Raw genomic sequence first — 27024 nt, forward strand, 5'->3', positions numbered from 1 at the left:
TAATTTCTTGATATTACTTTATTTAAAATCTGATTTTTTTACTCATAAAAAAATAATAAACTATACATAAAAAGTCATAATAATGGTAACACTTAAAATAGCCTTGTCTTGACTTTTCAAGTTGCTTTTTAAAATATTCATCTGAATGAAGACCATTTTAACAAGGAAATTGTGTTCTATTTCCCCCTAATTTAATATATCTTGGTTTATCCAATAGAAGGTAAGAAACAAAATTTTGGTGATGATCCATTACCTTCAGCCGCTTCAATTTATTTTAAAATTAGTAAATCCTGTAAAAAAAAAAAAAAAAAGAACAAATCAGTGAGATTAGAAACTCAACAATATTATTTTAAAGATGTTTTACAACATTCATCAATATTTTATAAACACATCCCTTACAATTAGACAATTCTGTTATTATTAATGTGTGGTGTTTAGTGTCCGTTACTTAATGATTATTTGGAGGTCGTGTGGTCTGGTGTGACGTAGATTTTAGAAAAACATTTTCTTTACCGTGCCAATGTTTCGATCTTTATTCAGATTATCTTCAGGGCCTGGGATTTATAAACATTGTTTAAATTTTACAAATACTTGAAGGATATGAAAAAATGAATTTATACAAGGCTAGAAAATTTTAGATTTAAAAAATTAATTAATAAAAAATGAATTTATACAATGCTAGAAAATGTTTATAAATCTCAGATGATCTCAATAAAGATCGAAACATTGGCACGATAAAGAAAATGTTTTTCTAAAACCTATGACACTATAACCATAAAGGTCAATATAACAATATATCAAAGAATTAGTACCGAGTACTGCTGAGTGATATTTAAAAAATTGAAGCAAAAAATAACAAGCAATAAATAAAAAACTGTTTAAATAAGAAAAACATGAAGGACCAAAAAATTTTAGATAAAATAATTATTCACATATGTAATAACACATAATGATGATGCTAAAAAATTTCTGTAACTTTTTCTACATTCTCATCCTTCAATACATTTTTTTAAACTACTCACCATTAATTTAAGGTGCTTCAAGACTTTCGTCATCCCTCCGAAGTTTTTTAGAATCTTCCTGGTCGATATCATGTTCATCTGCTGGTCGCTTCATTGAACCATTATTTTCATTATTTTCACTTATATATGAGTTTCTAAATAAAATTGTAAAAATAACATTTATAATTTTTTTTTTAATTTATCACACAAGTATAGACTTACGAATAATTAGAATAAGTTGCTTGGACTATGACTGGGGCTTGAGAGTAAGCTGGAATAACATTAGATTGGTCTTCTGATAAACTAATCAAATTGTTTGCCGCTATCGTGGTTGCTCCTGGGTTTTGATTGCTAACTATGTATTTCTCTGAAAAATTAATTTACACGACATATAAGCATTTCACGCATCAATAATAAACAAACATGATCATTTATAATTTCATAACAAACCTTGCCTATCATGACTGTTAACTACTGTAATATGAGGGGTAGGTAGTAACAGCCGAGGTTTCCCAGAGATATGTTGAATATTATTACCTCCACCTCCTACTCCACCACCACCACCACCACTATTATTATTGACCATAGACCCTACAGAACCAAATAACAATTTCTAAAGAATATAAAAGAAATTTTCTTCAAAAAACAATGGCCAAGGATAAAAACCAGTGCAAAAGATTTAGACAACTGTTATTAGTACTGTGACAAAACCTTGGTTGTCATTTTGTATAGCCCATTGTTTTACAAAGGGTCAGAATTAGCCGGTGGCTCATGGACAGTGGAGGTCGATTAGATAAAATTAAATAGCATGATCAATGCTGACCTTCTTGTCTCTGTCTAGGTGATCCGGGTGCCGATTGACTATTTAGACCAGGAGATCCAGCTGAAGTTTCTAGTGTGGGCGATCCTTCTCGGGATAAGCTTTCAGGTGTCATAAGACCACTCATACCGACATGACTTGGAGATGCTGGAGCACTCCTAATGAAAAACAAATACAATTAGTATAGTTTAGTCTTAAATTTATTAAAACATGGTTTAAGTTGAACTTACCTAGATGAAAGCCCAAATGGGACTCTAAAACAAGGCACACCCCGCTGCCTTCTTCTCCTAAAAGCTTGTTCTATAAGTTTGCTCTCAGATGCAGGATCTATTCTCCAAAAAGAACCTTTACCCGGTTCTTCTTGCGACCGTGGAACTTTGATAAAATAACGATTAAGAGAAAGGTTATGTCGAATTGAATTCTGAAAATAACATGATTATGGAAAAAAAAGGCTAAAAATGAAAGAAACATAAGCTATCAAACTGTCTACTAATTTACCTGCCATCCTTTGTCAGCAGTTCTATAATATGGGTAATTTTTAGTTATATATGAATATATTCCACTAAGTGTTAGTTGTTTATCTGGTGCAGAAGCAATAGCTTGAACTATAAGTTGTGCGTAGGAATATGGAGGCTTTGAGTCATCCTGTACAAAAATGTAATTCATTAAAAAAAAAAAAAAAAAAGGTTAAAATATTAGATCAACGACTTGTACCTTTGGTGGACTGTAGCTATCAGATTGTTGGCATCCATTACTTGATCTATAAATTTTATTATGCGAATTGCTTCCTTCTGCTCCTTCCAAAATGTCATTCCTGCATTCAGTTATTTATTTAGAAATATATTTAACAGCAATTAATACATTTTTGTAAACATTGGCTAACTCCCTTGAATCGTGTGTGTGCCTGTGTGTGTTTGAAGTAATGCAGATGCAACTAATAGATGGCTGCATTTAAGAAAAATTAGGTTTCTTACAGTAACACAAATATACATGCTTCATGCTTTAACATATATATGATACAACCATATTCTAATAAGCATACTAATGAAAAGCACTGGATTCTGTTTTCTGGCTATTTATACCTCTGTTCACATAATTATGTTTACTTCTAAAAACACTGAAGGTGAGTTTGGAACACTATTATTAATTAATAAAACCTTCCTTTTATTAATTATATTACTAATTATATTATTAGTAAACAATTATATATTGGGGTTACAAGAAAGTTTTTAAAGGATTGGGCCTAATCACCTTCAAGTTAAAGCGTCATAATTAAGCTTTAGTTTTTGGAGTGTCCTTTTGTCGTACATTCAGCATATTCAAAATATGTCGATTTTTATGCCAACAAAATGCAATTTGAGGGAAGCTTTACTTTTCTGCTTTTGTTTGAAAAAAAGAAAAAACAGGGAAAGGGGCACCACACTCCATCAAGTTGAGTACCAATTTAGACAGTTAAAAAGTGGTGATTTGACACAAAGGATTAAAAAAGGATGGCCAGAAATATATGATTAAGTAAAAAAAAAAAAAAAAAAAAAAAAAAAAAAAAAAAAAAAAAAAAAAACGGGATAAATCTTCAATTTATTAGTAAAAAGGCTAGAAAAGGTTGGAGATAACGAATTGGAGGCATTATTGAACAAAGACTCGTGTCAAACACATGAATATCTTGCAGAATCCTTGGGGAGTGATTCAATGAGCAAATTCATTACGCCTCAGAGCCATGATAATGCCCAAAAGCAAGGGAATTTTATGTTTACAAATTAAAGCCAAGAGATATGGAAAACAGATTTTTCCCCTGGAAACATCTGCTCAAGGGAAGGTTTTATTTGCATCAAATTGTAACTGGTGATGAAAAGTGGATTCATTACAACAATCTCTTAAGAAATCGTAAGATGATAAGTCTGGCCATGCATTAACGTCAACAGCGAAGCAAAATATTCATGGACAAAGCTCATGCTCAGTATTGGACTGAATATTGGACACTCAAATTGGATATCCTACTTCACCCTCCTATTCTCCTGAAATTGCTCATTCTAACTACCACTTGTTTTGTCTGAATAGCACTTCTGTTCTTATGAGGAATGTAAAAAATGGGTCAATTCTTTCGTTGCCTCTAAAGACCAGTTATTCTTTCAATGCAAAATTGGAAGGAGATGGAAAAAGGTAGTGGCAAGAGATGGACCATACTTTGAATAATCAATCTGTTACATTTTTGCACAATAAAGCTACAATTCTCACATATTTTTTTTTAACTTACATGTAACCCCATAAAATAATGAAAACAAAAATACATGGACAAAAATACAATATAAAATGTTCTCATTTTGTGAGAGAGAAATGGCGATTTAAAGTGACTTTTGTCTTGTAACAAAAACAACAATGTTGTTTATAAACATATTATTGTATGTTATAAAGTTATAAAAAATACAGCATCATAAAGCATAAATGCATATCAAGAAGACATTAAAAATGATAACAATATTGGCCTATATGATATGATAATGGTAAAACAAGAGAATAAACATCCTTTCATTTTTATTCTATTTTTAATAATGTAGTAACCCATTTAATATAACCATTTCCCTGATGCTCTAAATTGTTTTATTCTTCACTTTGTCTGTTAATTTTTTATTTAATAAAATATAAGTACTATACTTTGTAAACATCACATTTAAAAAAAATTATATCAAACATATTGCATTATGTAATTAATTGTACCATAAATAATAATTACATGTAAACAAATTATAATTCAATTAATATCCGATCGTTGATGAAAAATGTAGCGACTCAAGTGTAAAACTAATAAGTACTTGTTTTTTTTCACACAAAGTACTGCTTTTGAAGAAAAAGGTCTAGAAGAAGTATTACAAATGATGCAGCAAACTCTTTGCAAAAACCCATCAAATTCATGCAATGAGACGAACTATTCAGGCTGTTTATCAAATGAACAAATAACCAAAGGTTATCATTTCGTAGGGACATTTTACAAGTGAAATGTTTACGAACAGTTATTACATAATTTTTGAGGTAAGCTGTTACAGCGATTCAATTCAATTGAAATGTTCTTTAACAATTAGTAAGACTGAGTACAGCAACACACACTAAAAATGTTTTTTTTTTAATTTCTGTATAAAAATGAAAAGCTTGAAATCGTTGATAAAGCATTAATGGCACAATTACAAGATGAACACAAAAAAAACTAGTATGTTTTAATTAAAAAGAAGGGTTTTCTAGTGTTATTTGTTTTATTTTTTAGCTTTTAATAAAAACAATGAATTTGGTTAAATTAAATGTTAATCGTAAAAACATAAGAGTTAGAAATTATGTTATGACATAAAATATAATATGAAATAAAAGAAAAACTTTGTAGAGTCAAATTATATTTTGTTGAAGGAACCAACACCCATCGCTTGTTTGTGATATTTTATGAAAAAAAATCAAGGGAGCAGCTTTTCTCTTATTTTTTGTTCTCGTCTTTTTAGAATATATTAAATGTACAACCACAACTTTATCACATAAACTTCGCTCAAAAATAGATCCCTTAATGATTTTATTTAACCAAATAAAGCAAAAGGATTAAAAGGAAAAGAAAGATCAGAAATGTCCAATAAAACAAAAAACGTGCGTGATAAGATATTTGTATCTACTGTAATTAAAAAAGGACACAATTGTAAAAATAATAATTGGCTTGGTTAGTGCCAAAAAAAAAAAACCAGCTATAAGTATCTTTCTTACTAGAGTAGTTCTAAACTTTAAATTTGTATTAATTTATTTTTCAGGAGAAAATATCAGTAAGACATCAAAGTTATTATGTTCAAGATAATTGTGAAGGAAATTGTTAATAAAGTGTGTACACTTTTTTTAACAGGGCCCATTTGTAAATCTCAGGGTATGAATTCAGGACCACAAAGATTTGAACCCCGAACTCATACAGTAAGGTAGGGCCAAGTCAATGCCTTAACCAAAGCAGCCCCCCTCCCCACTACTAAATTAATCTTAACAACTGTCATCTTATAATCAAATCATAACTTTTGATAGATAACTTTTTATAATGATAATAATTTAATCATAAAAGTTGAAGTACTGTTTATAAGTTTATAACTATCTATACCACACAACACTTAATATTCTTAAGTGAGGTATAATTTTATAAATAGACGTATAAAATGTGCTCTTTTAAATATTTAAAAATGAAAGTTCTTGTGTGCATCATTTATGTACTATGTATATTTTATGAATATACTTGAAATTGTGTACAAAGTGGAATATTATGAATGGTGGTAAACTTATCCATTGCAAATGTAATAGTATATGGAGTAAAAATAATAAATAGTAAACCAACTCACACCCACACATACAAACACAACATACTCCCACAAACAAACACATACACATACATACAATATTATCAACTCTAATTTGTTGAGAAAACTCAAATTTTATGGAAAACACAATTTAACAAATCATCATTTTTATTAATAAATATTTAACTATGGGTCTTAATTGTCGCTGACCGAAATGAATTTTAGTGATAAGCTTTAGTAGAAAATTGGACAAAAAGCAATATTTTAAAATGATAACAAATTCAGTTTTGATGTCTTAGTGGTATTTTTATAAAAATATTATTTGTTTATATTTAAAAAATAAAATATTAAAAAATTGTGGTTGCTGGAGAGAAAAAAAAAAGTATTCATAACATTATGCAAAACAATTCAATGTCGGAAAACAAAATTGTATAAATGAACAGCATTTAAGACATTCTGCAAATACATTTCTGTGCAGTATCTAAATTACAATATTAACAAAAAATTAGGGAGGGTAAATAGTAGTGCTATCGGGAACGAGTCAGTTTTAGTTTACCTGTCATCGTGTGATGTAGAAACAGTGACAGTATTGACAATGGAATTTGGCCCTGCTACAACAGCAGCATAGGCGGCTGCCATTTGCAGATCAGCACTAACATTGTGCCTAGAACTTTGACTACCTCCCCTTGGGCTTGCAGGACATGAATTTGCTGCGCTACAATTTATAAATTACAAATGTCACATGGCTTATATCGACTTTTTAATTTTTTTAAAATATATTTTTATTAATTTTTCAAGGAGAAAATAACAAGCCATTTCACAATTAATTACAAGGGAATATGTGAAAATAAATTTATTAGTCATCACCTAAAACAAATAACACAGAAATTGTTTAAATATATAAATATTGTTTAAATTTCAACAAGAGATTATTAACTGAGGGCCAGTTTTTATTAGAGATTTATAACAATCCTGACAAAATTTTAGCGTCAGTTTAACATAAACATTTTAGATCATGGGCATTCATAACTACCATTTTAACTATAATTTTCCCAATTACTAATATTAATTAAGTCTTTTATGGATATTTCCAATCAGCACAGTTGTAGTTCTATTCACAATTAAGAAGCATAAAGTTCTAAGTAGTGTCAATAACAGTGCACAATTAGTGGCAAAGTGCTTACAATATGACTTGGTCTAGTATTTATGTTTTCCTATTGCAAAATCATACTTGACTGTAAATCAAAATAACAATCTTGTGCATAACTTCTACTAAAAAATTGCTTGAAATTAATACTATCCAACTTTGATAAATATAAACTAATATCATTTATAATATTTCTGAAATATTGCTTAAAAATTAATTACACTTTTAGATTAGATTAGATTATTAGATTTGACTTTTTATGAAAAAAAAAAAAAAATTACTTTAGGAGGCAAACTGGATGGTTTTATTTTTATTCCTTTTAACCATTGAAGAAGCATGTATTGTACAATCAAACAGATTGTTTATTTTTACATTACATAAATCCCTTCATAGTAAATGATAAATTTATTTTAATGATTCTATCCATGATATTTATGGAAATGACCATACTGCATACTGATAACGAACAATATTTCTCCTCATTAAATTAAAAGCATTTTAGTACTTGCCTTTGACTTCACATAACTAGAATTTTTCTATCAACAAAAAAATGATATGAATGTTATATTTATATTCATCAATATATGTATTTAGCAGTCATAATTGATCATATTAATTATTTTAAGTTATATTTATAAGAGAAATTATGATATATAGTTAGTATTTATCTTAAATTTTCAACCAAAAACCTTACATAAAAAGATTAATTAATTTATCATAAAGTTCTATTATCCAGGAGGTCTTTGATAGAAAATAAGTCAAGTATTTAAGTATGAATAGTCTTTAGAAAATAAAATTTGCATCTTGAATTTTTACTATTCAAATATTTATTCCGATGACTTTTAACTACTCGATTTCACTTTCTAGCCTTGTTTATCAATTTTTTTTAAAATATTCTATACATAGTAAAAGAAAAATATTTACATTTCATATCTGAATATGCGATAACAAGCAATTTAAATAGTGAAAGGCCAAAATAATATAATTTTCCTTTATTTCTTCTAATACTTTAAATAAAAATTTAATATCATGGGGTGAATCACCTGGTAATTCCAACTTGGCAGGTCATTTAACAAAGGAACATGTAATAATAATGTTTAAAATAATATTTATTTATAATCTCAAACAAGACCTAGATAAAAAGTATAATTATCTAAAATAATAATAATACCTGAATTAAACATTAAGCCTCAACACTTTGATAAAAATGAATAACAGATGAAACAATATATCAATCTATGTCATCAACCAATAAAAATAAAAATAGGGTAAGAAAAGAAAAGATAAAAATAGGGTAAGTTAAGTTCAAAAAATTATTTCCTTGATTAGAGTGATATTGTTAGACAACTAACATTAAGAAAATCTAAACAAACAATATAAAAATAAATACGGCATAAATTATCAAACGAAAATACAATGCAGCGTCTAATTCCCGTCCTAATTATGTTAAATTAATGCATATATTTTTGTTTAAAACAAAATCAAATTTTAATCAGGGATTTATTTCAACCGTCAACTAGTTAGTAAAAGCCGTAAAAACAAAAGGTAAATAGATAGTCCCAAAAATTGTTCCTTTGAAGCTAAAGCTCATTAAAGGGGTGAGGCTTTTTTGCCAGGATATTGACACTATAATGAAATTTATGCTCAGTAAAAACTTTCAGTATTCATTTTAAACAAAAAGCATATTACCTTATCGTACCAGTCGGAGAAGGAAAAGGACTAGTAAAATTTGTATCTGGATCTGGAATGTTGATTCTCAATGGTGGTAGTGGTGCCCTCTGCTTAACAATCATTGGCGGTACTCCCTCATCGACCAAGGATTGAAATGTTAACCTAATGGTTGTGCTTGGAAATCGTAAGGTACACCTGGAAACCAACATGCACAAAATTTTTAGTATAAGATTCAGGTCGCATTTACAGAGACAAAGTACTGAAATATAAATAGTGAGATTATAAATAAATAATATAATACAATAAAAACAGATTGTGCAAGGATTATCTGGATAATAAAATAAAAATATTATTGTTATTTGTGTTATGAATTGTTCTGCATTGCAAACAAAAATATTTTTCAGTACAAACAAAAGGGCCAAGATTGTAAGCTAAGGGAACGCCGGTTACAATCACTTTCTCCAGTTGCTATTTATATTTTACAAATGTATTTTGTTTACTTGGCTGTAATTCAGCATGACAAGTCAACCTTGAGAAAACATCTGAGAGAGAGGAAAAAATGTAATACAAGTATAAATAACAAATTAGAACTGTTAAAATCCTTTTAAGTGAAATTTATTTAGGATGAGATAAACTTGAATACTAAATTCTTATCAAACTACTGGAATAATAAACAATTTGTTATATAATACATTCGCATACGCTTTTAATCCTATCTGTCGCCTAGATTAATGGCATTTATATTTCCCAGTGAATCACGAATAAAACTTCAAAAGTAACTAATTAAAGTGAACTAATCAAAGGGACCGTTTAAAATAATAAATACTCTGTACTTTCTAAAATCATTGCAAATAACAAACAAACAAGAGCATTGTACTGTTATTAAAATGTGCTGACATTTGAGAAATTTCTACTGATAAATCTTGTCAATGATTAATTAATTTAGTGAATTCTGGACACAAAAAATTGTCTGCTGTTTTCACTGCTGATGACAATATTTAAAAAGGATTTATAATAAAAATATAAAAATGTACAATAGTCCTTATCAATTAATACAAATATATTTGCAAATGTCCTTGCAATCAATATAATTATATTGCCAATCTGTTACATAAGGAAAGAGAAAGGAGTTTTTTTTTTCTAATAACTCAATTTGCATAAAATACTGCATTAACGTGGGCAAATTAATAAAAATTAAAATTTCTGTAAATGTGCAGAATAAGAGACTATTTGAAAAGCAAAAAATCTCTTTCTAGTTATGATTCATTACTACACAAGTGATTTAAATGTGAATAAATTGAAAGAAACAGATAATAGATTACAATTAATTAAGGTTTTTAGTTGAGATAAAAAAGTCAATGGCACGAGCGGGATTCGAACCCACGATCTTCGGCTAGATACGCCGCTGCTCTACCACTTGAGCTATCGTGCCCTCGATCCACTCGGACACCAACTTCCCACCTCAACCACACCTTTTGAATTATCCCTCCTTTTTGCCATTTTTCATACATAATAGACTTGAAATTTTACATCAAACTGGTTTAGTTAAAAAGCGGTCTGATGCCAGAGAAAATAGTAATTATAAAAAACTATACAAGCTTGTATGTATCACGAGCACAGAATCTTACAGCTAGTATGGAGGATGTTTAGAACATTGCGTGATCTCTCTCCATATAATAACAAGGATTGCAAATAAAATTATACTCAATATAAGCCGAAAAGAATTCAGGAGGGATTACAACATAAATGAAAGGGACTGATGTGTAGTTTAAAAAAAAAATACCTCTCAACTTAGACTCAAAGACTCTCTAAATAATAAATGTGTGGGAATACAGAGAAAATACTCTATACCAAGAAAGGTATGTAATCTGCTGTACCTTGAAGGTACAGGAACTGGAATGTTTAGTCTCAAAAACCAAATACTCAGAACTCATGGGTAATGAACTTATTTGCAAGTTGTGTTCAATTCAATCTGAACTGATGATCAAAAAGACACAGAAACCATTGGCACCACAGTGTGACTGTTTGGATGAGGGGTATAATTGTTCAGATAACGACTGAGGTTGGCCAAATGTTGAAATGCAACTGACAGACAAAATAAGCATGAATTATGAAGACCATAATGATTGGGGGGGGGGTGATCAAGCTACAACCGTTAGAACATTGAATTCACATTCTGGTATGCAAGACCAAACTAAAGGCGGAAATGAGAAAAAAAGCCACTCTCCGTCAGGCTCCAAGTCACAATGGGATTGATGGAAATGAATGAGCATAATCCGAAAATAATGCAACTGCCCCAATTCTGTCAGGATCCTTTTCTGTCACCCAACCGTTCTGTGGGATAGAAAATTTCACTATCAAAGACATTTTAAGAACATACCAAATGATTAATCACTAGGTCTTGCATACCTAAGAATGCACCATCTTGTACGATACAAAAAGAAATTTCAGAATGAATTAGAGACAGCATTTCTTGACAGTGCACTGCCTACTCCATGGAATCTGAAAAAGATTAGCGCCAATGAAAACAAGTGTACTCATTTATTTGAAAAAAAATCAGGTCAAATTTTAGTTTCCTGAAATGAAAAGGTGAACGTTCTTATAAGGAAAAGAATCAACTGATAAGAACTGAACCTCTCTATGGGCAAGGAACACACTATCAGAGAATTAAAAAAATAATGATTGAATACCAAAAACATTGTAAGATTGAAAAAGAAAGGACTATTCAGGAAGCATAAGAGAAAGCCGAAAGAAAAATGCCACAATGACATCTACAAAACAATAAAAATAAATAAAATATTGGTTTCAATGAAAATTGTAGATACTGAGATTTCTTGTTGAGATATGTGAAGTTATGAACTTGTAGTTTCCGGTCATGTTAATCTGCCTTCTCGTACATCATCAAACCACACCAGATTATATTTATGAACATAAGAAGCCACAATATATTTACTATCAGACTAGGGAGCTATGGGAGAAATTGTGAAGGGACCATTGCAACAGAGCAAGTTATAAATTTCATTCATTAACTCACTCATAGTATGATTCAACACCTCCAATCTACCAAACCATTACCACACATTCTAATTACATGCAAATAATAACTTATATACATTAATCTTACCCATCAATTATTCTTTTTATCTAAGGTGTTTGGTTGAGATGAAAAATTAGTGACAAGAGCAGGATTTGAACCCACGACCTTCGGTTCAATACACCGCTACTCTAACCACTTGACCTATCGTGACCAAGTGGTTCGAGCAGCAGCGTATTGATCCGAAGTTCATGGGTTCAAATCCCACTCGTGACACTCATTTTCCAACCAAACCTTAGATAAAAAGAATAATTAATTAAAATAATTAATACGGTCAATTATGACTACTAAACAAATACGGAATAACGTACAAAGTTCAAAACAATGTTTGTTGGAAATAATTTAATATTAATAATCAAAAATATAAAGCTCTTAATCATATTATTTTTTAAGTCTTTTACAAAGGAAATTAATTTGGAAATTCTAAATAAATTACAATTAATTAAAGTTTTTAGTTGAGATAAAAAAGTCAATGGCACGAGCGGGATTCGAACCCACGATCTTCGGCTAGATACGCCGCTGCTCTACCACTTGAGCTATCGTGACCTCGATCCACTCGGACACCAACTTCCCATCTCAACCCCACCTTTTGAATTTTCCCTCCTTTTTGGCCGAAGATCGTGGGTTCGAATCCCGCTCGTGCCATTGACTTTTTTATCTCAACTAAAAACCTTAATTAATTGTAATATATTAATTGGTCAAGCGGACCACGAAATTAGTGAACTTATAAATAAACTTGAAAACAAATCAATCGCATAATTCCAAAGCGTAAGTGTAAGTAAAATAGTTATAATTCTTGCATAAGTTATGTACAATAAAAAAAATATTCTGTTACTGCAAATTTTGTTTGGTTGAGTTTAGCACCTGCTAAACCCCAAAATATCTATCCAATTAATTCATGTCCTAAGGTATTCAAAATAATCTCAAAATTTATTTTTCACAAATTGCACAATTTGTTGAAAAACATCTTAAGTGTTTGGTGGGGGGGGGGGGGCAGTAGCTGAGTGATTAAGGCATCAGACTCTGAGCTAGTAGATCCCGCGGTCGTGGGTTCGATCCCCACTGTTACCTCTGGACTTTTTTCTGACGCCTAAGGGGACTGGTGGCCGCAACTGAAAGAAATTGACACGGTACTCATCAATGGAAGGGGCAGGATCAGATCTCAGAGACTGAATTTGGTCCCAACACTCACTTCAAACATGAGTTTCTTCGATGGAAGAACACTGGCACACCGGGGGCTCAAATTCACACTCGTGTTGCGAGCCCCCAAAAATGGAGCCAGGGATAAAGTACAATGAGCTGAACAGCTGCAGTGCTCAGGGGGAACTCTTCCAGTTCCTGGTATCCATTGAAAAAAAGGAAAAAGTGTTTGGTGGCATAATGTAATATACAAAAATTTAATTATACATCATGGAAGTTTATGAGGGTTAACAAGTAAAAACAAATTTAATTTAAAAAATAAATAAAAATTATCTTCATGATTACTAACAGTGAAAAAGTCCTGATTACAATCATGGGCAAGTGAAATGAGGGTTTGCTCCAAGACAAATTGACATTAATCACTTCAACCCAGTAATTTTAAGTAGTCTGTGTTCAGGTAATGAGCGGGTCCTACCTAAATAGAAGAGATGAAGCTTTACGCTATACAAGAGAGATCAGTTGATCCTTCCAGTAGAACATGTAGTTCAAAGTAAGAGTCAGTAGGTGAAATAATTTTGTAATAAATAAATTTTGAAAGGATTCGATTAAATCAAAACGTCAGTGTCTCAAACCTGAAGCATGGCTCAACATCAATCAACACACTACATTAAATACTGTAAACTTCAAATGGGTGGAATTGAGGGGTTTGAGAGCAGGCTGTTTTTAAAGGTTTTGCTGGTCTGTTGTTTCAACGCAAACAATTGTTTGTGAAAAGAATATTTTAAGCGTATTTCAATCCGGATTTAGGAGAGATCGATAGTTGACCATATCTTCTCACTCACAAATATTTTTAACCTAGAAACCTCGAAAAGAGTAAATAAAATTTTTGCGTTTTCTTATTGACTTTAAAGAGGCCTTTGACTCAGTATACTGATGGCATTTTAGTCAAAAGATTGCAAACCTCAGTTTCTCATCTGCAATCGTCAATATGCCAACAGCTTCTTTCAAGACTGCTGTTAAAATTAATAATACTGTCTTATCTATTTAATCCTGGCATTAGAAAGGGAGCCTCCTCAGCCCCTTGTTTCATCTTTATAGACGTTCCTGATGTCCTAGAATTTAGTATTCATTGCTCTAATGTTTTAATTAGCGTCTTCTCTTTGCTGCGGTGTAGCCATCCTGGCTAATTCTGTTGCTTTACAAAGGAATGTAGTTGCATTGGAAAATTATGGCTCTCGTAATTAAGTAAATAAAAAAATGTAGCTTTTCGTAGGGGAAAAGGCAGGCACGTAGGGATCGCTGGTCCTCCCAGGGTAAACGAATCGAAATTGTAAAGAGTATAAATATCCGGGTGTCATCATCATGCGAAAACTCTGTCCCATCTCAAAAAACAAATTTTACAAGTCCAAACTAGCGATTAATTTGGTTTTGTCCAACCTGATCTCAAACTTCAAAAACCTTTAGGCAAAGCCAATAAGTAACCTCGTGCCAGTTGAACATGTACTATTGAGTTCTTTTTTTGATTTTTATATATATTTTTTGTGTTCATTTTGTTTTGTAGTATACATACTACCATCTTAAAGTCCAAAGGTTCTAAGTTAAGAGTGGATGTAGAGAAGATAAATTAAAAAAAAAAGTTTAATTGCATTTTAATTTTTGATTGATGAAACTTTATTTATTTCTCTTTATTTTTTAACGTTCTAAAATTAAAACAATTATCTTTGAGTTAAAGCCAAGCGTAGGTTCAATGTTATACATTCTTGCCATAAATAAACATGGACGGGAGATTTCTAAAACTATCGGAAGGGAAGAAAACACGAAAATGGGACGAGGAAGAAGAAGGAGAAGAAGAAGTAGAAGAAAAAGAAAGAAATTAGCAGAAATAAAACGCCGACACGACTGCAATTTATTTACATGTAAAACTGTAATATCGTCGAATTGGGGTGGGGTGCGGAAAACGGAATATCGCGGATCCTGGTGCGATCACATTCTTCCTCTCGGCGTAAAAATAATAAAAAGAAAGAAGTCGGATAAAAAAACAAAAACAACAACACTACAAATAAAGGAAGAGAGAGAAAAAAAGCCTTAAAAGGTCAAAGGCGCGACAAAACATGCGACGGGCGTATATTCCATTGTCCCGTGATCCGATTTGTTTATTGCGTTAAGAAATTACAAAATGCAACATTTTTCTGTTATTTTAAGTTTGCGTATAAAAAGAATGATTAATTGGATTTTTCTCCAAGTGACGTAGCGACGAGTTGCAGATCAATAGAATAATAAATGAGGTAGAAGAGACAATTAAGACACCGCGGACTTTACGCCCCTGTGAAGGGTTTTAAGCCGTTTATCGCCTTAAATTGAGAATTAAAATAATATTAAGAAGAATATAGAAAGAATGGTGGATAGAAGGGCGATCGTTGGTTTTATAACGAAAGAGCTCTCCTATGGCCTTCGAGTTGGTAAACAAGCTTGTTATAAACATGACCCTACCCACTCTCTTCAATATTTACACGAGTTCGTTAGAATAAAAAATATTGTTCCACTCACGTTTTAGGTAACTGAAATGAGGGTGCCCCTTTCCTTTGGAAGACACCGTCGACGAAAACGCCGTTTTTCCCGTTGCACACCATAAAAAAATGCGGATGTTCGAAAACCAATTCCAAGTGTTTACGCGAGATAAAACTCGAATGTCCCATATTAACGTCGACATCGCCTCGTGAGCTGTTCCTCCCGATGATGATCCTCTTCTGTCTCACGAAGTACTCGAACTCGCGCCCTTCCAGCCTCGCGATCGCGGTGTCTTTGGTGTCGGGACTCCATTGGATTTTCGTCGGGCTGGCTGGTGCGGATTTGAGGGCGAGAAGTGCCCAGGCATCGCTTTCCTGTGAGCGCGACACGGACATCCCGTCTGCCGGTCTTTTCCGATCCTTCCCCGATCCCCTTCCAACCGGGGGCGAAAAACGGCGAGTATTCGATTAAAAAAAACTGTGGGTATTGTTTACCCACGGAACCGAAACGTGGGTGGCCGAGAAAAGAAACCACGTGACGATAGGAGCTGCGCGATTGTGTCAAAACAAAACACCACTGCCCTAGAGGGCGTTCTCTCTCTCACCACAGTCCACGGATCTTCCGTTCTTTCCCGTCACATCCCCTCCAAAAGAGGAACGTTTCACATTCGCCATTACGGCCACTTTCCCTCTTCCCATTCGCCGCCAACTTCGATTTGAACGGATCTACGCCAACTGGATAAAACTACATCTATTATTACCACTTGAAACAAATTTTTCAAGTTGATTCGGTCTACACAGACTTCTCCAAAGCATGTACCACTGTTCATCGTTTTGTTTTGATCGCTAAATTAAAATGTCATGGAGTATATAGAACCTGTAGAATACAGGTTGAAAAACTAAAATCGTTTTAATCAAATCCAATTTCAGTTACATCTGGAGACCCACAAGGATCACAAGCCTTTTATTATTATTTTTAATTTTTGTAAATGACAAGTCCTTTCTTTTGACAAGGTCAAACAAAAGAAATATTTGGCTTTACACAAGGTGACAATGGTTAATGGCTGTCTGTCAAATTGATGTAAAATAACATGAATTGTAATAAATAAAATATAAAAACAAACCAAAATATAGTTACAATGTTTATAATTGAAAAACAAACAAGTATCTATAACATCATTATTCGAAAAAGAAACAAGTAAAAATAAAAATGATAACTATTATATTTAAACTAAATCAAGTAAAATAAAATGAAAGTTACTAAATTCTTCTTAGTTTCAGTAAACTAAAGCATATTTTGTGGATATATACAGTTTCAATTATATTTGAAGTTCCCCAGGGATCACTTTTAGGCCCTTTATTATTTTTAATTTTTATAAATGACCTTAAGTCCTTTCTTTCAACAAGGTAAAACAAAAAGAAATATTTGCCTTTACACCAAGTGACAATGGTTAATGGCCATCTGGTGAATTGATCTAAAATAACATGAATCGAAATAATGTATATAAAGAAAATATAAAAACAAACCAAAATATAGTTACAATTTCAATAAATAATTGTAAAACAAACAAGTATCTATAATATCATTATTCAAAAAAGAAACAGGGAATAGACAAACCTGATAACTATTATATTTAAATTAAATCATGTAACATAAAATGAAACTTATTAAATTCTTCTATTACTTAGTTTCGGTAAGTTAAAGCTTATTTTACGAATAAATACATCAGGTTCCGGTTTTATCCATTTAATATTTTTTGCAAGGACCACGATGTACTGAATTCATAATCTGTAAGCCTTGTCCTTTCTTTCTGCTACAGCATTTCCATTATATGCTGATGGTCTTAAAATTTTCCTCTCTATAAAATCAACATGCGTCTTCTTTTGCAGCAATCTCTCTATTGATAAACTTAGTTTGTGGTGTCATATTAATTATTAGCTAAATGCTTATTAATTTCCTTTAATCTTTCTTCCAACACCATTCCTTTTAATTTTCTCTCAATAATACCACACTAAACAGAATATCCTTTGTCGAAGACTTGGTTTAATAGCAAGTTGGAATTTAAGGAGCACATTATTAATGTTAATAAAAATCTCTTAAAATTCTGAGGGGATTACAATTATAAGAAACCCTCATAATTAACATAATCCAATTCATCATTGAAATTGTACAGAAATCTCTTTAAAAAAACTTTTCTTCTCATTCTGAATTTTTAGGTAAAGTTCAAAATAAATTTATTAGAATCCTTCATTTTCAATTTCCTCTTCTTTCATCTTCAGAACTGTTTTTTTTTCTCTTTATAATCTTCCAGCGTTAGCTGACAGAAGGCGTTTTTTGATCTATTATTTCTTCACAATATAATCAATGGGCGACTAAATTGTACTGACCTCATTTCATGTGTCACTTTCAATGTCCCAATACAAGCTACGGCATTCATCTACTTTTAGTGTACCGTTTCGTAAAACAAATTCATATTTTATTCACCAATAATAATGAGAGAAGGAAATAAGATTTGTCCAAATATTGATTTTTTCATCTAAATTTTAATTGTGTACCGACCGATATTCCCATCACACACCGATACAAATATCACAATTATAATTCTACAGCCATCAAAAGTTACACTAAATTTTAATATTTTTTAAATTTTTTTTAATATTTTGATTTTTTCATTGATAAAAGTACAAAAAAATTTAAATTCACTTCGACATTGCATCTAGTCATAGTTGGAGTGGATATTTTTATATCCACTTATATTTGTGTGTTCTTATATATTTACTAATCACCTATATTTTAATTCTATTTTGTTTCCTTTTTTTCTGTGTTATTAAGCTTCTAAGCTGTTTGTAATAAATAAAAATAAATGTAGGTGTATTAATCGTGCCCTTTGATAGCTATTGTGTGGTCTGTTCTGTGCTTATATTCATGATTGCAATTCCTAGGTCATCAAGGATCTTGATTAGTAGGCTCGGTTTTGGTGATTGAATTTCTTCTGAGGTTGCACTGACAAAAAATCCTCATATGATTGGATAACCAAGCAGCTATTAAATAAAGCATTTGCATGTAAAAAATCACATTAAAACTAGTCACTGAATCCATCCAAAATCTCAAAAACCTGGGGAAACAGATTTAGATGTATCATTCAAGGTATATAATACTGTAACTAATATAATACTGTGCACTTTAATAATAATAGCACACTGGTGAGTCTAAGTTCATTAAGGAAGTTGATTATAAGACCTGGTTTCAGTGGTTGAATTTTTTCTAGCTGCATCGCACAGCTCAAAACACTTCCTCCTGCAGGCAAATGTTATGCCAATTTGTTAGTAGGTGTATTGGGTCTCCTGTTTCTTTACAGAATTTGCATATGCCATGTTGTAATACACATGTCCTGGGACCCATTAGAGGGTGTGGAGAAACAAAACAATGGTAATAAATGTAATAAATAATTATAACAACACAACAATGATAATTTTTGGGTACCAGGACACAAGGTAATTTTGGGTAATAAAAAAGCAGACATACTGGCCAAAGGAGCAAAACCATATTATGCATATTCCCTAAAACTATTTATGGAGTAACAAAGACACACTCCATTACATAATGGATCCAAAAAAGATAAAATTAGCTATGGATAAACTCTAGACATGGTAAACTTATGCTAAAACTACCTTGTAACAAGACCAGCATACTGACTTAGATAGGTGCTAATCTCAGAGGAGAAAACCATCTAAACACGGGCATATTCAATGTGAATCGACAATCTGAGGGAACTAGGAGAGTACAATAAGCCAGAAAAATTTAATTTGTTAATAACTAAATGAATGCTGTTAAAGCCTGAACCAGGTTTCACAAATTATAACGCAAACGAAAAAGCTTAGCTTTTTTTTTATTGAGAATATGTATAAGAAGAGTCTTTTCGTATTATTGCCTAATAATTTCTTATAAATAACATCTGAAATTTAATTCTAAAACCTTGAATATACAAGTTTTTCCATGTATTGGTTCCTACAATCATAAATAAATTATGTATTTCAAAAAACAAATAATTCATTTTATATGAATTGAAAATAAGTAATTCACAGTTTTAAAAAAAGGAGTAAAAAACAACAAACAGGTCTCTTTTTGCATGATTCAATTTAAACTTAATCCATGATAATTTAAAAGTTGTTCTTTCCTCATGAAAGGATATTTTTCATTCTAAAATTTTTACAATAAATAATTCGTTTTGAATTCTGTTGAAATGAAAAATTCATTAAATAAAAGAAAAACAGAAATTTAGTATATTTAATAAGTATAAAATAAAAATATGTATAATTATAATATTGTTACATAACTTAAGGGCTTAAAATGAAATTTATACAAGTGAAGTGAAGGAAATGGAGGTAATACCTCAAGGTTAAACATTGGGCGGTTGTACATTAGGGAGAGGAGGTGGTGGTAGTTGGGACTGGGGTTGCGGTTGAATCAACTGCTGAGATGGAGGAGGCTGTTGTTGGGGTTGGGGCAGTTGCTGCGGTTGATTTTGTTGTGGAGGTAGATTTTGCTGTGGTGGGAGTTGTTGCTGTTGTTGTGGCTGCTGCTGTTGCTGGGGCGAAGAGGGAGGCATTGTCGCTTCAGCAGCTAATCTCCTATGGGCTTCTTGTCTCGCCCTAAACTCCGCTGCTTTCAGCTGTTCCAGGTGGAATTGCTGCCGTTCTGCAATCAACTGTTGCCTTTGGTACTCCAAGCCTTCTCTTTCTTTTTCCATCGTTGTTTCTAACTCTTCAAAATGCCTCAATTTAATTTCAAGTTTCTTCATTTGTGTTTCTACAAGTAAGGCGACAAGGGATTTGATTTTCCTCTCTTCTACAGCTGCCAAATGCTTGGCTTTGACAGCTGCTGCAGCAAGCGCAGCTGCAGCTGCAGACTGCAACTGAGCATCTTTAACGACTCTGTCTTGTTCTGTTTCCTGTGGGGTTGCCTCTTTCTCCTTAGCTGGTTCATCAGTTTCCATGGATTCAGGGGCATTATCCTCCGCTGGTTCTGTTTTAGCCTCCTTCACGTTCTCTTCAGATTTCTCCTCTGAAGGTTTCTCAGCTTTTCCAACACCAGCATCCCCACCAGCACCTTCTCCTTCACTACTTTCTTTCTTCTCTTTGTCCTCACTCTCATCTTTCTCCGGCTCAGTACCGGCAATTCCACTCTGTGAAGAATAATCAGAAATTAATTTAAAAATGTTACAAAACTGGGATAAATAAAAGATACATAAATTATTTTTCTCATTCTGTTTTCTTAAGTTTTTTGTTGTTGGTTGCATTTTTTAATCATTATTAATATTGAATAATGCTGTAATATACTAATTTAAACAATTTTAAACTGACTATTTGTTAGAAATTCCTTTAATCTACTGTGGTGGTTTGAAAAATTAGAAGAAAATTTTAAAAAGATGCCGCTGCTACAAAAATCATTCAACTATTGAATGAACTAGGTTTGCTACAACTAAGTTTTTATTATTGTTATTAAGGTATTTTTTCTAACTTCTCAATAATATTGTATTGTAATAACTTGAGGGCAAAGATTTTTTTTATTTTATTTATACTCTTATAGAGTAATAAATTTGACCATATAGTTTGGAAAAAAGTGGATAAAACTAAAATTTTACTGTTATTCGAGTCAATTTATTTTTAGCTTTTATTCACAATTCAGATTCTCAAATAAGTCAGAATTAGTGATATAAAGTGTTTATACCTGTGAAAGTCCGGCTGAAGGATCAAATTTTCCATCGACTGTCGAATTCTTAATATGAGCATCAAGCAAAGCCGCTGGGACTTCATCCTAAGAAAAAATAATAAATGTTAGTATGAAAATATTTTCTATTTAAACCAGGCACCTAGAATTTACCTTTATATTTGCAAACTCAATCATAGCAGCTTTAGCTGCAGAAGCAGCTACCCTAGGATCAACGACTGAAGCAAGGAACGCAACAGTTGACATTATTGGATTTCCCGCCTTTGAAAACGGAATTGGCTGGTAAGCAAGAGGACCTAATGCACTTCCTGTAAAAACAAGTTTTGAAAATGTTTTGAGAACTTAAAACATAACAAAAATAAGTAAAAAACGTAAAATAAGAACACTGACCATTATCATTGTCTTCCAGGTAAGGATCTTCAATCGGAAGTCTAAGAAAGTGAAGTATACATTCATCCTGTGTCCTTGATCCGACATGTTCGCATACTTTGTTCCAGTCATCCTTGTAAAGTTCAAGTGCCTCTAGTAGAAGCAGAGTCTCTTGTTCGGTCCAGTCTCTCGTCACAGCAGCAGCCTGCCTATTCTTTAATACAGCTGGTTTTCGTGTATATCTGTGAGAAAAAAAAGTTTGTATACATCTTTCTACTTATTGAAAAATAAAGAAAAATTATATACAATTTGCAATTAGTATATGAAAAATAATTTGAAAATACTCACTGATCTAATTTTAATCCAAAGTTCATTCCTGGTTGCTCGCCTTCCACTTTCCTTCCGGCGTTTTGATTCTGTTCCTGTCTTCTTGTAGATTCCATGTCAAGGAGGGTCTTTGCAGCAGATTGCTGCTGTGTTTTGGGAGGGTTGACAGGCATTAGCCCTGACGGCGTATCAGCCAGGACGTGGAAATGGGACGTCGGGGGAGGCCCCATAGGGGTAGGTCGGCTTTCCGCATCCACTTGGTAATTTATAAGACCCCATTGTTCTAAAAATGCATGGACCCTCATTATAGCACAAACGTCACCAGCCAAGTTCCTCCTCGAGGCAGTGCTTGTGAGGTATTCAGTGGGGTTGAGGCGGTAAGTGTCGATCATGAAATTCCTATAAGCTAGGTAAATTTCTGGCGTCTTAGACTTATTTTTGCCATTGAAAAATTCTGGAAGTGCCCTCTTCTCAATCGAGTGGACAGAATTGTAGTCGAACCAAGCGGAATAGGATGGAACGATTATATGATGTGTTTGCTCAGTGACATTATCTTCCTGGCCGTCTTCTTTATTAACTGTCAGATCCTTTAACAAACATTATAAAATTGTTAAAAAAAACTATAACAAAAATGTTTTTAAAAAATTATGTACCGTTGAATTGTTGTTTTCATTTGTTATTCTGCCAGTTTGGCTATCATCATTCCTTTCTGCCTCCTCATCAAGATCCATGATTGTACCACTTTTCATAGGCTGACTGTCGACATCTTTTTTTGTATTTGTAGAGAGACCAGCTGAAAAAAAAAAATTATATTAAGAAAAGAAAGATGTTAGTGAATATATTATTATGTGAAAAAATATACTTGGTTTTGGCATGACAACTTCTTGAATATTTGGCTCAGGAGTGGGTTCATCCATATCTCTGGTCAAATCAGCCTCTTCTTCTTCACTTTTGATCTTCTTTGGGCCTCCGACAGCTGGAAATCTTCCACTAAACAAACATAACAATATCAATATAATTAAATAAAAGGCGGAATACAACTGACAGAAGATGGATAAGAGGGTGTACCTTTTTCTTTTAGCAGCCAACTTTGGTGGAGGGCTGGGAGACTTTTTGCGTTTTTGCTTCTTTTTTATTGGATCTGACTGACCCATTAGATCGTCCACAGATAAACGGAGCTAGATTAAAACAATAAACATGAAAGTTATTCGTAAAATAATTCATTGGTTATTGATCACTTCATCACTTACGGGATGAACTTTTTTCTTTCCATTTTCATCCACCTCATAATCCTCCTCATTCATCCATTCGTTATAAAGATCAAGTTCAGTAGCCCATGAAGCTGTAACCTTAAAAAATAAAAATAAAAACATTATTTTTAATTATAAATAGAAAATTAAATTTAACAACTTACCCTCCATGGCAGTGAATGTGCTGGAGGTGAGTCAGGAGGATCAAATGGAAGATCAGCACTTGTCCAAGAATCATGCGAGTCGGGAAAATAGTACCAATGAAGTAGTGTCATTCTGTCCCTTCGTAGGGTCGGCCTTGAAAATTCCTCATCAAGCGGATCCACAACGGGGTAAAGAATATGTGTAGCCTGATCCTCGTTTTCTATTGTTAAAAAAAAAATGATAAAAAAATGAGAAATGTAACATATTTATCAACTTACCAACAATCGTCCCTTGATGACGCTTAATTATATCCTTTACTTTAGCAGCCATTGCTTTATCCACATCAGGACGTACATAGACTGCGGGGAGGGTGAGACACTTTGTCTGAATCAACGCCTTCTCGACTGCCATGAACATCTCAACATTCCGATCCATCCTAGATGGGCTCTAAAGTGAAGTGTTCAAACAGTAAAATTAAGTGCTTAGAAAAATTATAGTACAAGTCCAAATTAACATTAAATTAAGAAAAAAGAAACTGCAAAAATAAATAAATACACAATTGTGCTATACATATAAATTCAACAATAACAGTAAATATATTTTGTCTATGTTTTCTTTTCTTTTGTTTACGAGGATATTTCAACTACAAGGTTATAAGAACCCTCGTGGTTCCGGTGTTTTTGAAAAAAGCACATTTGTAGGTATGTCAGATCCGACTGCAGGGCTGCGGGATTCGAACCCGAGACCTTTACCATACAGTGATGAGCGCTGGGTCAACGATTAAACCGTTGCGGCTAACGATGCCCCTTGTATTGTTTAAATGAAAAATATCATTCAATAAAATTGTTTATCATTACCAATTTAAAATTAAATTAATCCTTTATACTTTACAAATTCAAGAATATTTATAATCCTGAATAAAGCTTTCTATGGCTGCACATTTATATTGATAATGCTGAATTCACTAATGGGTTATTAAAAACTAATTCAAATTCCATATTATATAAATAAGACATCTAAAAATAATTAAAACTGAGCAACCCATAAAATTAAGATTATTACAAAACAAAACATGCAATAAAACACAACAAAGCAAAACACAAGTTATAAACATAAAGCAACATAAAAAAGCCCCACATCATCAGTGAACTTGTAAGTTTTAACAATATATTTTATTATTAATGAATCATTTAGAAATTAATTTAAAATCAGCATTCTAAATTTTGAATAATTGAACTAATATATTATTATTATTATTATTATTGTTGTTGTTAAGAAATAAAAACAGTAAAAAATACTTACTCATTTGGTGCTAATAAAATAATCGACTAAAGAGCTGAGTTTTCAAAATAATTAATATGAATTTACTTTATTTTTTTCTTGTAATTTTCAAACACAATAGAAACACATAAGAAAGCAAAACTATGGATTACAAGGGCGCTAAGCACAGTGCACATCACAAACACATAGCGACAATCACGCGTGCTCAGTGCTAAGGAAGGACAAAGGAGGGGTTTGGAAGACTCAACTCTTACAAAGGTGATTCAATCCCGCCTCGGTGGGTATTAATTGAGTAAAGAGAGTTAGTGTGGTGTTGGTGACACGATCGTACCTTACTGACCTGGAAGTCGAACCTACGCCAACCCTGTTCACTCTTGTGTTTATAGACAGCAGCCAAGATTTGGCACAGTGCGCCACCTGGTTTAAAGTCAAGGAAACACCGCATCTAGAAAATAAATTCATTTTAAATAAACAGAACAAATCAATACAAATCGATGTTACTTACAGGGAGCCTTGTGAGTGGTGGCTTTGTGACATTTTTACCAAAGTTGTCCTCCTGGAATTGTATGAGCTGTATGACGAGAGCAGACAAACTTTTTCCACTTGGAGGATCTGTTTGGATGTACTAGAAACAAAATTATCTTTTTACTTAATTGTATGTACTGTAATGTTTTAAAATGCAAAAATGAGAAAGTACATGCACTCATAAAGATGTGATTCACAAGACATGCAAACAAGTTTAATTGAAAGGGATTTTTTTTTGCATAGGCTCAAATCTGCACATGCACGTACATGTATACAAACATGTATCGAGTTGAACCTATTGGCTTCTCTAAGTCCCCCGGCGATTCCGGCTTTTGCTCTTTACGATAAATTGCCGGCAGACTCGAGAATCACCCACCCCAGGTGTTAGCAGCCTGAGGGCAGACCTCATCTTATCTGTCCAGCCACCCAGGTTGGGCTCAGGTGGAGAGGTGCCCTCAATTCAGCACCCAATGGGTGCAGTTCCAAACCAATTTGTTCTCATGTCCATTCTTAAATACATTTACTTCCATTTACATACCATTCATTTAATTAGAGTGATGGAGTAATTGATATTCCTCCATCACCCTTTGCACATACTATATAACTAACCAAATTGAGAGTCGATGGGGGTATTCAATAGTCCACCACTGACCCTCATATCACACATTCACACTAATAAATACAATCACTCTCAACACAATCTTTACACATTCTATAAACTAGCCTAATTGAGGGTCGATGGGGTACTCGATATTCCGCCATCAACCCTCTTACATCACACATTCACGCTAATAAATACATTCACTCCTAACTCAAATTAGTTATACACAACTATTATACCTATATACAATAGAACAACCCAGTTTTCTCCAAGAATCGGAAAATGGGACCCAAATACTCTGTAAGTAATTGTAGCCAAGGAATTGCACCCTTCAATTAGGTGGGACACATTGAGCAACCTTTCTCTGCATTTTTATTTCACTGTTTAGTATATAAATATTTTTTATAGACTAATTAAAATATAGGATTATCTGATAATAATGCCAAAATTATTATGAAAAGTTTAAAATATTTTGAATTACTTTGTTGTCTGTAAATAAATACAAAATATAAACTAAAATAAAATTTAGATTTTTATCGATTTGTTTTTGTATGAAATGAATAGACCGGATTTTATTGTTAATTTTAGGGGTTGGGTGTTAAATTGAAAGAAAATGGTCTAAAACGTTAAGTGGAATTTGTTCATTGCTGGCTGAAAGGAAAACAACGCCGGCCCGAGATGGAAGGGAACGAACCTGAACTTTTATCAGGGGAATAATGTAAAAGAACTTCTCAGGATCAGTTGGGTGGGCGTAAGGGAAGATAGGGCGGCAAAAGGCGTTATAAGCCGCTCCGCGGATGCTCACCTTTTTGCAGTTTTTCAGCAGCCAGTTTTTGACAGAGTCGAGTTGTGCGAGCGTCTCCGGCGACTCGAAGAATTTAACGTTTGGACCGCCGTCCTTTTTCGGTTGAAATCCGAGCATCATGACGGATTGGTCTCGGCCTGGGGGACAACACACGGTTCGAAAACGTCGAGCGATTTGAGGAAAAGACTAGAGCGAGTCCGGCACCCTCCTAGGAAGCGGCGAATCCGAGTCGCAAGATGTCCGACGGACCTTTACGAACGCCGGACGTTCAGGTTAAAATCGTTAATGTTTATCTTCCCACTTTCGA

At 32.7% G+C, this 27024-nt stretch overlaps 2 protein-coding genes across 5 annotated transcripts; both read right to left on the reverse strand.

Annotated features, from left to right (window-relative positions):
* Positions 1 to 16291, reverse strand: LOC106666189 (forkhead box protein K1). Of its 3 annotated transcripts, XM_014393198.2 has the most exons (11): positions 15725 to 16291; positions 8962 to 9138; positions 6682 to 6840; positions 2536 to 2635; positions 2320 to 2466; positions 2052 to 2242; positions 1825 to 1979; positions 1452 to 1592; positions 1224 to 1368; positions 1023 to 1156; positions 1 to 290 (listed from the first exon to the last, which is right to left on the reverse strand). In XM_014393198.2, exons 1-10 carry the CDS (start codon positions 16078 to 16080, stop codon positions 1030 to 1032), a joined length of 1698 nt encoding a protein of 565 aa, XP_014248684.1. In that variant the 5' UTR covers positions 16081 to 16291; the 3' UTR covers positions 1 to 290; positions 1023 to 1029. The 3 variants fall into 3 exon arrangements, with proteins under 3 accessions (XP_014248684.1, XP_014248686.1, XP_014248685.1); XM_014393200.2 differs by lacking the exon at positions 6682 to 6840; XM_014393199.2 differs by lacking the exon at positions 1452 to 1592 and having other exon boundaries at positions 15725 to 16288.
* A 3264-nt stretch (positions 16292 to 19555) lies between these two features.
* On the reverse strand, positions 19556 to 26989 carry LOC106666187 (SWI/SNF complex subunit SMARCC2). Of its 2 annotated transcripts, none has more exons than XM_014393192.2 (14): positions 26718 to 26989; positions 25292 to 25411; positions 25127 to 25231; positions 23784 to 23952; positions 23526 to 23725; positions 23362 to 23460; positions 23180 to 23289; positions 22974 to 23101; positions 22765 to 22904; positions 22133 to 22698; positions 21806 to 22026; positions 21569 to 21723; positions 21416 to 21502; positions 19556 to 20870 (listed from the first exon to the last, which is right to left on the reverse strand). In XM_014393192.2, the coding sequence occupies exons 1-14, from the start codon at positions 26835 to 26837 to the stop codon at positions 20085 to 20087; spliced, it is 3006 nt and encodes a 1001-aa protein (XP_014248678.1). In that variant the 5' UTR covers positions 26838 to 26989; the 3' UTR covers positions 19556 to 20084. The 2 variants fall into 2 exon arrangements, with proteins under 2 accessions (XP_014248678.1, XP_014248677.1); XM_014393191.2 differs by having other exon boundaries at positions 25118 to 25231.
* Positions 26990 to 27024: the final 35 nt, after the last annotated feature.

The sequence above is a fragment of the Cimex lectularius genome, unplaced genomic scaffold, assembly GCF_000648675.2.
Source record: "Cimex lectularius strain Harlan isolate CLEC.00 unplaced genomic scaffold, Clec_2.1 scaffold5, whole genome shotgun sequence".
In the NCBI taxonomy this organism is placed as follows: Eukaryota; Metazoa; Arthropoda; class Insecta; order Hemiptera; family Cimicidae; genus Cimex; species Cimex lectularius.